The 14,550-nt window shown below is 45.4% G+C and overlaps 1 protein-coding gene and 1 long non-coding RNA gene across 7 annotated transcripts in view; one reads left to right on the top strand and one right to left on the bottom strand.

Moving 5' to 3' along the window:
* Positions 1-14,550, bottom strand: part of stau2 (staufen double-stranded RNA binding protein 2) — a 622,240-nt gene that overhangs the window by 171,796 nt on the left and 435,894 nt on the right. Inside the window, exon 13 of one of the 6 annotated variants that reach the window (XM_072467553.1) lies at positions 1,425-1,545. The exons of the other annotated variants lie outside the window; for them this stretch is intronic. Coding sequence (XP_072323654.1) covers positions 1,474-1,545 — 72 coding nt within the window. The 3' untranslated portion in view covers positions 1,425-1,473. The remainder of the gene's footprint in view (positions 1-1,424; positions 1,546-14,550) is intronic. 6 annotated transcript variants of the gene reach the window in all.
* Positions 1-14,550, top strand: part of LOC140385420 (uncharacterized) — a 53,029-nt gene that overhangs the window by 20,754 nt on the left and 17,725 nt on the right. The window lies entirely within an intron of this gene.

Raw genomic sequence — 14,550 nt, 5'->3', positions numbered from 1 at the left:
GTAGAGGCCAAAAAGTTTAAAAACAAGAAATTCAAACTTTCAACTGATAGTTGATAGCTGAAAGGATAACATGGCCAGATTTCACATCTTAAAACTTTTATTGGAACAGACTAAAACACTAAAAATAAACACAACTGTTCCAGGTCACTTATATTTTAAACTACAGAAGCTTCCCCTTTTACTTTTAACACAACTGAAAAACTCATTTCACAGGTACACTTTCCATTGTCCCTTGTTTAGACATTCAATTCTTCCAGAACCAGTTCAAAGTGATTCTTAGCTCAGGAGAGGTTTAATTCAGTTCTTTTCTTTTCCTAGCCTAGTAACTTTTAATCCCAGCCTCATTTCAAATCTCCAGGAATTTGGTCGTTTTCAATCTAAGTGAGAGTTCCCACTTGCATTCTTGCATGGCGAACAACAGAAACTTTCAGCCTCTAGCTGCTCCATCTTTCTCGAATCCTGGTAGACCAACGGGAGTTTCCACGGATATCTTGGAAACTCCTCCCTTCTCAAATCCCATCTCCATGGCAACATGAATCACATGGACCTTGTACCAGGTGGAATGCGATTAGCTATCCTTGAGACCCCAACTCTTTTTTATCTTAGAAGTAAACAGTTAAAGTATAACTGTTTACAACCCAATATTCTCAACACCTCCCTGGGTCTTCCAGTATAATCACCGTGAACACAGATGTTCCTGCCATTGTGTCCAAGTGTGAACACCTTACATCTTCTTTACAGCAAAATAATCAGGTTTCTCTTTAACCTTTGGTAGCCATATCATCCAGGCTTCGTCAGGCAGACTTCGAACTGGTCACATGCCACCCTTCATTTTACCCAAAATTAAAAGAATCTTCTGGTATACTGAAGCTCAGTCAAAGAAACCTTTTTTAATGTTTGTGCCAGTATAAAAAAGTAATGATTGTACTACGCTATGTCACTATAGTAGACTTAGCATTTCGTACCCCACCAAAGTCCTGAAACATAACAGTCTTACATATCTCATATTTGTAACACAAACAATTATATTCACTTTAGATCCATTAATCAGATGTATCCAATTAGAAAATCGTCCTTGTTACATTGGAGGTATTGGTACCTGTTGAAATATCTACACAGTTAAGATAATTACATTTTTGTCTTCTTAAGCTTTTTACTTTTAACCTGGAAGTGAATCATAAAGAACTCTTCTGTCTGATCTATTTTTTTTAGCTGCCTCACTTGTGTTGTATCACACAAGATTTCTTTTAATCGATTAGAACACAACTTGGAGAATTTCCTTTATCTACGATGTCAGCATTGTAGCAAATAAGAGCATACAGTAAACCTGCTTATTGTTACTGTTTAATATTATAATCTGATAAAATTACAAGGCAGAAAAAAACTCCTATTAATTTCAAAATAATGTTTTATAAAACATTTACCTCTATTTTTAATCATCTTTCACAGCTTCGTTACCTTCATACTCTCCTCCTACATTGGGGATGTTGAACTGGGGCATTCTGGGCCAAAGAAGCTCTCCATGGTGAGGGTCAGTGTTGATCCCTATTGGATAACAGGAAACATACTTACTGAAGCCCAATCAGTTGTTTAGGGTGGGGAAGGGAGAGGAGGGGGCATAACATTACAAGGTAAGCATAGATGAGGAAGATCATTAAATCCTCGCTAATTCATTCATTCAGAAAGACCCTCCAGTCCTCCCATCATAGGATCCAAATGTTTGTAAATGATTTCAGACTGTTTGCCTCAACAACTCCACTCAGTTATTCTATGTATCGAACATTTGTCTGTGTAGAAGAACTTCTTGACATCAATTCTAAATTTACCATTTAATAGTTTGAACTGGTGTCACTTGTCCTACTACATTGACAGTCTGAAAAGGTGTTCTGAACCTACCTTTTATTATGTTATATACTTTTATAAAATCACCACTCTGTTGCCTTTCTAATTACTCAGTTTAAAACTTCAAGAATCAGCTTTGTGTCTTTCTCTGAACTTTGTATTTTGGCGACTAGAGCTTGTTGGGGTACTTAAGGTGTGGCAGAACATTATACAGGTTGAGTATGATTGTCTCTTGCTTGTACCGTATTGCTACTGCTCTATGGTTCAGCAATTTATTAAATTTTTTGATTGCTGCTCTGCATTGGTTCAACACGTTGAGCAGGATGTTTATTAAAATTCCTAGGTACCTTTCAAAACCATCCTAAGCTATTTCAATACCACTCATAAAGTACTTATGCAGCTCATTTTTCTTCCAATCATTTTTGAGGTTAGAAATAAGACATTTCAAAAGCAAATGATCGCATAGAAAGCTCCACGAGGTATCTGTGCTATCAACTCCAACTACTAAACTTGATCCAATGATTTATTTTCAATAAAAACTCAGTGGGTTTTAGTCTTCAAAGGCAGAAATAAGCTACTCACTTCTGCGTAAATTAAAACAAGAATTGACTGAAAACACACTGGGGAATATTTGCTTTCCGCACTATTTGCAACAAAGCTGTACACGCACAACTACAATTTCAACAGCGGATATCCTTCCCCACTGAACCATATTTTTCTTCTAGAACCTTATTTTTCTAAGCTTGGGTGTCATGTGATGTGTGTGTGTGGGGGGAGCGGGGGTGGAGTGGGGGGAAGCGGCTGCGTTTTCACGAGCTCCGGTGCTACTCATCTTTTAATCCTTTAATCCTGATGCACAACCCATATTTATTTGTTCCTGGTGTGTATGTCCTGTGCTTTGTTCCTGGAAGTATCTGGCTAGATTTTGGCGATGGGGAGCGGAGTTAAGTAAAAACATTCTTGCTTGATTGAGGGGGTTGAAGGCGGTTGGGATGGGGCCAAGTTTGCATTGGCGGCTTTGCCGGTGAGCGTGCCTGGGCTTCGGCAATGCTGTCGGTATCGAGATGATGGCTGCCATTGTGAATGATGCAGTAGATAATGGTCTTGGCTCCTTCACCCAGGTTGCTGGTACTCACATCAATGAACTGCGAGATATTCTTAAGAGAATGGATGAAGTGGAGAAGCAAATCCAGTCAGTCGATAGGGCAGTTTCCTTGGTTGGGGCTCACCTTCAGTCCCTGAAAATCTTGTTGCATGGTATGTCGAATATCCTGGTCGATTCGGGGAGGTGGGGCCAAAGGGGTGCCCAAGGTGGCTGGAGAGGAGTGAGGTCTGTTGGGTAGCTAATCTTGGCATGGTGTGGGTATCCTTAGTTTACTGGTTTCTGTGAACAAGCTTTTTCCTTTTTCTTTGTCTTATGGTGGGGGGAGTGCACCATAGGGCCATGTGCTCCTGGCTATATCCTGTTGTCCTGAGATCCTCTGCTCTTGGTAGTATTTCTTTATCCTGACACTGTTAGTGTGCTGGAGGATGCTGACCACATTGATTATAATCTGAACCAACTGTATGAATTTATGCTGGTCTTCTTTGTATGAATGCATGGAATGATGGTTGCTCTGTACTGTGCTGGATTTTGGGGATTTGTTGTGTCTTGTGTTTATGTGTAAAATATCCTCTTAGAACTAATGTCTTCGTGAATTTTTTCTGCATTTTACTTCTTGTGATTTTGGGGTTAAAGAATCATTGACTGGCTTCTGCAGAGGTACAGACAGGTCTTAAATCCGAGAGAAAGATGTTATAATGTGTTATTGATGCCTCTGGTATGATTGGAGTTGGGGGAAGAAATGTTTTGGTGCGCACCCGAACATGGTGCAAAAATCCTGTCCTATGTTCTTGTTCACTGTGCGAGCATTCACTACATATGAAAGTGTGCCCCATTTTACCATGTTTTCATGGCTTTATCCTCTTCTCCCTCATTCTATAGTTCATCCGTTGGTACATACAGAGGCACCAAGTTTAATGATTAAGCTGAACCAACTGTTTGATTGTTTCCTGTCTTTTTCTGTATCCATGACACTTATGCTGTGCTGTAACAATCCTGAGGATTTGTTGCATTATTTGTAAAAATGGAAAAACTCGAATAAAAAAATATATATTTAAAAAATTGACCATGTTCAAAAAGTATGCAACTGGCTTGGGACAAAAAAGAATCCACATTGGCTAACAACTATTTAATTTGAATATCTCAGGAAAGTATCCCAAATCAGCCTTGAAAATATGACATGCAGCCAATCAAAGTACTACATTTTCAAACAGTGCACCTAAATGTTATTCACTGAACAAATCAGCTTGACATCTGTGACTGATTAACATTGGGATTCATCTTGAAGTAGAAAAAGTGTGATTAACTGTGACTAAAGAATATGAGTTCGTTCAGCTTAGTTATGAATTCTACAGGATCCAAATTTAGGTTGAAAAATAAAACAACTTTACGTAGAGATTTTGCGATGGCCGTAATCAGCAATTGCAGTGCAAACTGAGCTCATTTTGAAGTGTCTTATCGCCATGTTTCTGTCCAAACTCTTTTGCATATCCCCGAACATAAAATCTGTTCTGAACCAGTGCAATTAGGCAGTGTTTCAAAATATTTTTTCCCTCAAAATGCCGCATTAAAAATATTCTTTGATCTATTTAAGAATGGTAACTTCATAAAGTTTGATGAATACTTCTGAAAATAGGTTTGACACAAAAAATAGCCCTTTTAAATCACAATGGTAATTCACAACTTAGGAGTAACCTGATTTTAAGTTACAGAAAGTAATTTTTAAATAAATATGCAAAACTATCTGGGGTTGGGGTACATGAGTCATTTCCTTTCTAATCTTAAATTTTTTTTTTTAATACCTTTCAAAATGTACCTATTAGTGTCCTAGAGCCCAAAATCTAAAACTTAATGTTTGAACCTCCTCGAAGGCCTACAAAGGAGCAAAATTAGTAGAACTCCCAATGGTGATTAATTCACCCTGAGGGCATGACCAATTTTATGGGAAGGGCTGGCTTCGATCATGATGCTTTCAAAACAAAGCAATGGATCCAGGAAACTCGATTTGCACTGAACAAAATTTGTGCCGAAACTTTTCGGATCTTTCAATAATAATAATAATCTTTATTGCTGTCACAAGTAGGCTTACATTAACACTGCAATGGAGTTACTGTGAAAAGCCCCTAGTCGCTCCTGTTCGGGTACATGGAGGGAGAATTCAGAATGTCCAATTCATCTAATAAGCACGTCTTTCGGGGCTTGTTGGGAGGAAACCGGAGGCACCCGGAGGAAACCCATGCAGACACAGGGAGAACGTGCAGACTCCGCACAGACAGTGACCCTAGCCGGGAATCGAACTTGGGTCCCCGGCGCTGTGAAGCAACAGTGCTAATCACTATGCTACTGTGCTGCCCATGTGCTGGTTATGCTGGTATCAGGAGATATTCGCTGAAAAACAGCGCAAATCAAGTCGAAATCATGCAGTTCAGGACTCATTTATTTGACATAAATTCAAATTATATGTGGATTGATTTCTACTGTAATTCTGGGGCATGGATTGCTTATTGTATTCATTTTCTGCTAACGATTGGCAATTTCAATGTCAAAATAATTCAAGCCTATTTTAATTTATTCTGAGAATTTTGTGGAATAAAATATACCCCATTATTCTTTTTGCTTATCCAATTCCCCAGAATACACAAGATGATGAGGTGCTGTTACAATAAAGTTCAGTGCTCTTGAGCTTAAAACAGACCCAAATATACACTGAGCTTCTGAAATGAAAGAAAACCTCTGAATATCGCATACTTTCTACTATAACATGGCAACTATCGACTCAAATCAGTAACAGATGGATTGCATTTCAAATCAAATTGTATTGCAGATGAATAGTAACCACAGTTTCTTTATAAACTCCAATCAATATCAATAAAAAATGGCAATAATAATCTAGAAAATGTAGTGCAAACAAAATTAAAACTATTATAGAACTTATTTTGAATTTATATTGTGAATGATAAGACACAAGATTACAGTCACATTCATTGGGGATGTCTGAGTTCCAAATTTAATGAATAAAGGATATCTCTGAAGTCAACATAAAAATACAGCAGGCAAGGCCAAGGCAGGAATTTTAATAAAGATAATTTTCTTTAGATTTGCTACCAAATGCATTTTTAACAATTAAAAAATTACAGTGATGAACACAAATCTCACCCAGGCCCAGATTTTTGTGGATTCATGAAGACGTAGCCAAAATGATGCCAGTACCCTGAATCCAGGAAACCTGCCTCCACTTCCGACAGATCTTATTTTCACCGGAGGGCAAGGAGGCAGTATGTACTTCGCACATGGAGGAAACCCAAACCGAGTAGGGCCATTTGAACTCAGTGCGGAGTCCAAAAAGGCCCCATTTTTGTTGGAAACAGGTCCATTTCCTGCAGTATGTTACTTACAATTTTTAAAAGTAGATCTGAATGTGCACAAATGATCTGTGGAACTATCAAATTGTCAAGTTATTTCAACCATCTGCTCTTTAAATTAAAAAAAAGCCCGCAGTGTTCCTGAGTTGAAAAAAATTGACATGTAATTTCATTAGCTCTTTGTATAGCCAGAATGTCATCATTGTAATGTTATTACTGTCTTGACTGCTTCCACGACCCAGCATTAATACAGCAGCTTTATGTTCACAGTTTGACTGACAACTCCAAGAGGTTATTAAGGGATGAGTTTTCTTTGGTGTGTGGCAGAGTGGACTTGATGGGTCGAATGGCCTAATTCTGTTCCTATGTCTTATGGGTGGATAAAGTGGCATAGGTTAACTTGGAGAATATGAGGGACCATGGGTTCAGTGGGGAAATGATGGGACATATGAGGCATGGAGAGTAGGTGGGGGCGGATGAGAGATGTGGGCTGGAGAGCCCAAGTCCCAGAGCACCGAGGTGGGCCTTTTAACCAGTGTGCCTCAGCACTTGGTAGTCCCTGTGGTTGCCTCCGAACTGTGATGGGCCCATCTCCAGCATGCATCCACCCCTCCGGAATGAAAGTCCCATTATTCGGAGCTGTTTCCCTTGAGGTGGATGCGCCAGCTGGGAATTCTCCCGACTCTGCGCACCAGCATCAGGAGCAAAAACCAGGACCCAGTTTATCTTTGTGTTGCGGACATATTTATAAGTTTATACATATTAACCACTATATTTACATTGGCTTCACTTTAGTGAAGGGATCACTAGTCAGATGTAAACCTATAAGTTAACGTCAGCAAACTGTTCAATTATGGAGCACATCATAGTCACGTTTCATCCTTTTCTCACCCATGCTTGTGCACGTATGTATCACAAAGAAGTCATAATGGCACAGGAGGAGGTCATTTCGCCCACCAGGTCCAAGCTGGCACTCTGTAAGAGTAATTCAGCCAGCCCCATTCCCCTATTCTATGCGCATAGCCCTGTAAACTTATTTCCTTTAAGTGTTTATTCAATTTTCTTTTGAATTCATTCATCATATCTTCTTCCACAACCCTCATAAACAGCGAGTTCCAGATCATTGTTCCTTTCTGCATAATTTTTTTCATCACATCCCCTGGCATCTCTTACCCAAAACCTGAATACTATGTTCCCTAGTGTTTGCACCATCACGTGATAGAAACAACTTTTCTTTGTCTACATTGCCAAACCAGTCACAATCTTGTACACCTCCATCAAATCTCCCTTCAATCTCCTTTGCCCCAAGGAGAACATAGACAGCTTCCCCAATCTATCCTTGTAGCTATAATTCCTCATCCCTAGAACCATTCTGGTGTGAGCTCAGCATTGACACATCAAAGTGTAGTGGCTAGAACTGGATGGAATAGTCTGGACCAACAAGAGCTTTATACAGGTCCAACATAACTTCCCTGGGCGGGATTCTCCATTTCAGAAACTAAGTGTTGAAGCCAGGACAGAATCGGTGGAGTTCTAGGCAGCAAAATTGGTGCCACTCCCGGAACAATTCATCAAATGGCATTAGATTCACCAGGGTCGGGATTGGCACTTGAGAGAACCAATTCATCAACCATTAATGGGTTAGCATCCACTGGTGCCACGTGGAACATGATCGATTTCAATGAAAAACGGTGTCTGATTCACCAAGTCGGGATTGACATTTGAGTGACTGGCAAGCTGCAGCCGCATGTAAGCACTCCACTCCCCATACACACCCATCCCAGCCAATAAGAGCACGGAGAACGGCACCCTGTTTTGTAGATGCGGAGCTGAAAACCCTGTTGGACGTTGTGAAGGAGAGGCGGGCTGCCCTGTACCCCGGGGTGGGAAGGGGTTGCTACCCACCGGCGATCACCGGGCCTGGGCGCGGTGGCAGAGTTTGTGAGTGCCATGGGCCCCACTGCCAGGACCGGACAGCAGTGCCGGAAATAAACTGCGCGACCTCATGAGGGCAACCAGTTGAGTATGCAGCACTGTGCCCTTGGCAGCAACCACCGTCCCACACACCCGTAACTCCACTGCCCCCCCCCCCCCAACCTGGTGGGTGACCGAACCCTCACCCTGCACCACGTGCCAGCACCCATAACGGCTGCCACTGCCAGGTGCCCTGGCCAAGAAGGCCACCAGCTATTCACACTCTGTGCTGCATGCGTCCAGCTGTCTAAGGCGGCCCACAAACGCTAGGAGAGGGAAAAGACTGCAGCGGAACCGCCAGACCTGCGTCACCTCACCACAGCAGAGCAGAGGGCACTGGGCCTGGTTGGCGAGCCCAGAGAGAAGGCAGTCACTGAGGTGGAGGTCAGCATCAGGCGAGCAAGTGAGACCCTGCAGAGTTGCGCTTCTGCATGCCACCATCCCCACACCCCCTCTCCACCCACACCAGCCCAACTGACCCCCTCCACCCTTCCCTCCACCACCCCCACAACCCCTCCACTACCACCCCCACACCCTCCCTCGACCACCACTTGCCAACCCAACCCACGATCCAATCATTTGTTATGTCTTGTGTCTTGCAGCATCTCCTGGCGATGAGGTGGGCCCCTCTGGTGTCCCCTGACCCCAACCACAACCCCAACCCTAAGTGGTTAGCAGTGAGGAAAATGATACGGACAGAGAAGGGAGCCCTCGACCTGCAGCCTGAGACACCCCGGAGCATCAATCCGGGGACGACACTGACTTCCTGACACAGCTGTTTCCAATACCTTCCACCATCCCAGAGACACCTCGGTTGGGCTCTTCAGTGAAGAGGCTCCTAGGGCACTATCTGTTGTGCACCACACACTTGCGGCGGTACATCAGATGGAGGTAACCCTAACCCTGAGGGGGCGGATGGTCGGAGGGCGGTCCGATCCCAGGGACCAGCTGCCGTCCAGACGGGTTACAGGCTTCTGGAAAGGGCAGTCCCATCGATAGTGGAGATGCAGTCACAGAGCCAGGGACTGTATGAGGGGGTGTCAGCAACGATGCAGCGCCTGCAGGTGCAGTTGGAGGAGCCCAACCACCTGCAGCTGCAGAAGGTGGTGACGTCCATGCGTGCCAGCCAGGCCAACAGTGCACGTTTGGCATCCGTGGTGGAAGCCTTGGGGGCAAAGGTATTGGCCATGGGTCAAGATGTCCAAGGCATAGGGCACTCTTTGCAGGGAGTGGCCGACACCCAGGGCAGGGCTGCCCTGTCATAGGCAGCCATGTACCAGGGCCACCTGGACATTGCAGCGGTGCTACAGAGCATGGCCCAGTCACAGCTGAGGGCATTGCCAGTATTACCCGGGCGCTGGCTGAGGTGTCACACACAGAGAGGGAGCTGGCGCAGTCATTGGCTGATGTGGCACAGACCTAGAGGGAGATGGCCCACTCCCTGTGCTCCAAGGCCGCAAGCAATGAGACGCTGGTCGAGATGGGAATGGACCTCCAGGGCTGGAAGCACCAGGTGGTGAGGGGAGCACCAGGGGCTAGCTCCGCTCGCAGACCCATCCCAAGGAGTAGCCCGGGGGGCGTATGAACACCCCGAGGGAGGTGGAGGTGATGGGATCCAAGCCAGTGACTCCCGCACGAGAGGCGCTGAACACCACAGCTCCTCGGACCCCCCCCCCCCCCCCCCCCCCCCCACCGCTTTCTCCAACCCTGGTGCATTTGATGAGCAGTGGGCAGCACAGGGCTGCACCATGCCATCAGGACACCCGAGCAGCAGCTGGGCCCAGCCAGGCCCGGTCGCCCCAGACGATGGCTGCCAAAGTGGACCCAGGTCATAGGACGGGAATCACAGCAGACTGCCTCCACTCCTGATGGACTGCCTGGGGATCCACCTAGGCGTAGCATTAGGGCCCTTAAGGCCAGAAAGGTAGACACCAGTTAAGTTGGCACGAGTGCCGCACATGGGATAGCGTTAGGGGCTAGGGCACAAACCCGTATATATATGTTCACCGTTGCACAATAAACACATTCACAACCTTTTAACCAGCTCCTGTGCTCTATCAGACGGGTGAAAGGGATGGGCTGGGATGGCTGCCGAGGGGGTGCTGCGGGCGGGGGAAGATGGGCAGACGGTGCAGGTGGGCTTGGGCCAGGGACCCCAGTTCAGCCCGCGCTCACCGCTCCGGTGCCCCACTCCCATTCCTCTCCACCCCACAACCCTCTCCCAACCGCACCGTCCCCACCGCTGCCATCCCAAGAGTTCCATGGGACCATGTAATGGAATGGCCTGCTTGCATGCAAGGATCACCCAGGTGGATGGTGGAAAGTGATACCGTGAAGTCAGATGTTGTCAAACGGTGCGAAGCACCTGAGCTCATCCCAGAGTGGGTTGTCATCATCCTCCATCCCGTTGACCAGACCCGCTGTTACTGCCAACCTAGGGCTGCACTCCATAGTTATGCAGGTAGGAGTCATGGGAGGGGTTGGCAAAGAGTGGGTGAGGGGCGTGGGGTGGGTGTTCGTGGGAAGGGGTGGTCGGATAGGGTGGGTGGTGAATGGGATGGGATGTCCACGCTGCCGGCAACCCCCTTGTCAGTGAACCTGGTGGTGATTAGAGCGCCCCGTGTGCATCGGCCCAGGTACACAGATTGTGCCTGCCCCGGCCCCATGTCCTGCCCAACCTCGGCCTCCCCCGCATCCTCCTCGTCGGTCAAGGCTGGCGCTGGTCACGATTTTGGCCTCATAACCGATAGTCCGCCTAAATGCCCTTCCTGATTTCAGCTTTGGGCAATGGAGAATCCCGCCTCCTGTCTTTGTGCTTAATGCTTTTATTTATGAAACTGCCCCCTCAATGTGTCCTGCCACCTTCAAAGATCCAAACGCTCATGAAGCCCCAGGTCCCTCTGTCCTGGCACAGTTTTCAGAACTGTGTCATTCAGTCTATTTTACCTTCCTTAATCCTACTACGAAAATGCATCACCTCCCACTTCCCTGTATTAAATTCAGCCAGTTACCTGCCCACTTTGTTAGCCTATCTATCTCATAGAATCATAGATTCCTATAGCGCAGAAGGAGGGCATTCGGCTCGTCGAGACTGCACCTACCCTCCGAATGAGCACCCTGTTACATTTGATTAGTAACTGTCAGCCACTCCTTACATTGTAAACAGCGCCCTTCAAGATATAGATAATAATAATCACTTATTGTCACAAGTAGGCTTCAACAAAGTGACTGTGAAAAGCCCCTAGTCGCCACATTCTGACACCTGTTCGGGGAGGCCAGTACTGGAATTGAACCCGCGCTGCTGGCATTGTTCTGCATTACAACCAGCTATTTAGCCCACTGCACTAAACGGAAACTGATATATATATATATATATATAGAGAGAGAAAAAAGCATTGGTCCCAGCACTGACCTTCGGAACACCAGTGTCTGTCATCCTCCAGTCTGAAAAATAACCATTTGCCATGACTCATAACATAACAGAATTTCACATTCAGTTGTAGGATGAGAAACTTGGGTCTGAAAATTGTATCTTAAAATTAAATAAAGGCAGTTACAAAGGTATGAAGACAGAGTTGGCTAAGTGAACAGGGAAAGTAGCTAGAAAATAAGACGGCAGCTAAGCAGACATTTAAGGAGATATTTCCAAACTGTCAACAAAGATCTATTCTTAGAAACATATTCCATTGGGAAAGAAAGACTTTATGAGAAGGATGCACCATCTTTGGCTCACTTTGGTGTTCAATGCTGCAAAGATTAGTAGAAGGCCAGAAGACTGGGAATATTTTTGAAACCAGCGAAGGATAACTAAAAAGAAAATGCAGGAGAAATTAGAATATGAGAGTAAACTAGTAAGAAATATAAAAAAAGACAGTAAACGTTTCTGCAAAAATATAAAAAGTAGCTACAATAAACGTTGGTCCCCTAGAGTGCAAGCATGGGAAATTAATAGGAAATATGGAAATGGCAGAGATTCCTGGTAGAAGACAAAAAAGCATTCCAAGAATAGTAGAAAATCAAGGGCAAAAGGAACTTAAAACAATCAATATCAACAGAGAAAATATATTAGGTAAACTAATGGGACTAAGAACTGAAAGTCCCTTCGACCCGATGGCCTGTACCCTTAAAAGAAGTCTTAAAAGAAATGGCTGCAGAAATAGTGGATGCATGGTAGTAATCTTCTAAAATTCCCTAGATTCTCTAAAAGTCCTAATAACTTCCTCCGCAGGAAAGGTAGCACACTGGGCATGAAAAGGGCAGAAGAGAAAGACAAGGGACAAGAGGGCGGAAGGCCATCCCTTCGATGTTGACGGAGCTACCTGGATGTCGGAGAACTAGTGCTACTGGAAACTGCGACTGTGCAAACTAATGGTTGCAGAGGTTTGCACTTCGTCGTGCAAGCTCACATCTCACAGAGCTGCTCGCCATGTCTTGCTACTAGCCGTCAGTCACTGTGGCCCTCAACTTTGCCTCTGGTTCCTTTGAAGGATCAGCTGTGGGCTGTGGTGGCTTCTTGCAAACATCTGTACAACGTTACATCTTACAGGTTACTGATGCCCAATTTCCCACAACTGGATAATACATTTGATTTCAGACAGATGTGGCCCTCTTCTCTGCCCTCCTGATGTCCAGGGCTCTGCCCATCCTATGGATGATGTTGCTCCTGATTGCCAGTGGACTCCCATTGCCAGCTGCTGCCTTCCTTGTGTTCAGGATGCTTCCCAATTGTGCCGGAAAGCCTTGTCCAGCGATGTCAGGAGGGTGATGACCTCCTAAACTGCAGTCCCCTTCACCTTGCTCAAATCTAATCGTCATTGACTAAACCCGCATGGTTACCAAGGCACCCAGTGACCACTCAGTAAGATTCAGCAAAAGGGTTCCATTCCCTTAATGTTCAGCTGTTCTGTGGTCACAACATCCTGCAAGTGTGTACTCGCTTTCCTTGCAGCTGCCAGGTTGCTGCAGCTCTTCATTCCAACTCCCAAACTACGTGGTTGGATTCTAGGAGAGAAGGGAAACGTGGATATTCACCCCTCCACGAGAATCCAACTTGGAGTCATGGAGGGGGTACAACCAAAGCCATTTGCTCACAAGGACCACGATAGAGCAGGCAAGCAGGATTCTGAAGATGTGGTTCTGATGCTTGGAGCATTTGGGCCTGCAGTACACTACTGCAAGGGTCCAGCACATAGCAATGGTTCTGCTGCGCTCTCCATAACATTACCCTCCAGCAGGACACGCACCCCAAAGTGGGTGATGCACTGGAGCAAGCAGCTTTTCAGAAGAAGTGGAAGACAAGGACATGGAAGAGGAGGAGGAGAAGATATAGAACACAGAGGTATCCCATTTGCAGAGGGAGGTGTCTGGGCAGGTGCAGGCCTTGTGGGTCTTGCCAGGATACCTTCAACATCATGGATCATCTGATTCAGGTACGTTTCAGCTGAGCCCGTGTAACCCAGAAGGTTGGCATGGTCTGGATCTCAAATTCTACACCCCATCACTCACCCAACAGTTTCCTTGTCACCCTGGACTTGCACTTAACATCTAGATACTCCAGTTCAAACACTTAACAATGCTTTCAGCTTCATACGCATCTCTAGCTGCTTCCATTTATCTTCATCTATTCAGCCAAGGTGAGAACATCACCCAAATGCTGTGCCACACAACCACTGACATTCTGCTCTTTCCCTTGAGGACAAAGTGGCATACGATGGAAGGAAGCACATCATAACCAGTGAGGGCAAGGATTGCCTGCATTTCCTTAACTCTACCGCAGAGATGACTCTCAGCATTTTGCGTCTGGCAGCGATAGAGCCCATGTCATTTGGCATTGTTGAAAAATTTGAGGAGGATGGCATGTTCCTGCTTTATGCCTCTTTTCAACACACAACAGATGCTGCTCTCTGGCATGATGTGCAAGTTGCAGATGGTGTGACCGTGAACCTCCTGCTTCCCACCCCAATTTCCTCATTCTGATTTTCTGCTTTTTCACAGTCAAGAACTGCCACCTTCCCAGCCGCAGGAGCTCAAGGAGGAAGAAAAAGAGCAATAGCACAACATTAATGAAAAGACTCCATCACTTGATCTGACACTCGCAGTCATCAGTTCACATACTGGCACTGAAGATACATTGAACATTAGTATAGAGTTGGGACCAGCATGTGATGAGACAGTGGGCTGGTTTGGGATCAGCATGTGATGAGTCAGTGGGCTGGACTGGGATCAGCATGTGATGAGACAGTGGGCTGGATTGGGATCAGTATGTGATGA

This window comes from Scyliorhinus torazame, chromosome 11 (genome assembly GCF_047496885.1).
Source record: "Scyliorhinus torazame isolate Kashiwa2021f chromosome 11, sScyTor2.1, whole genome shotgun sequence".
Taxonomy (NCBI): Eukaryota; Metazoa; Chordata; class Chondrichthyes; order Carcharhiniformes; family Scyliorhinidae; genus Scyliorhinus; species Scyliorhinus torazame.
This window is presented reverse-complemented; position numbering and strand designations above follow the sequence as displayed.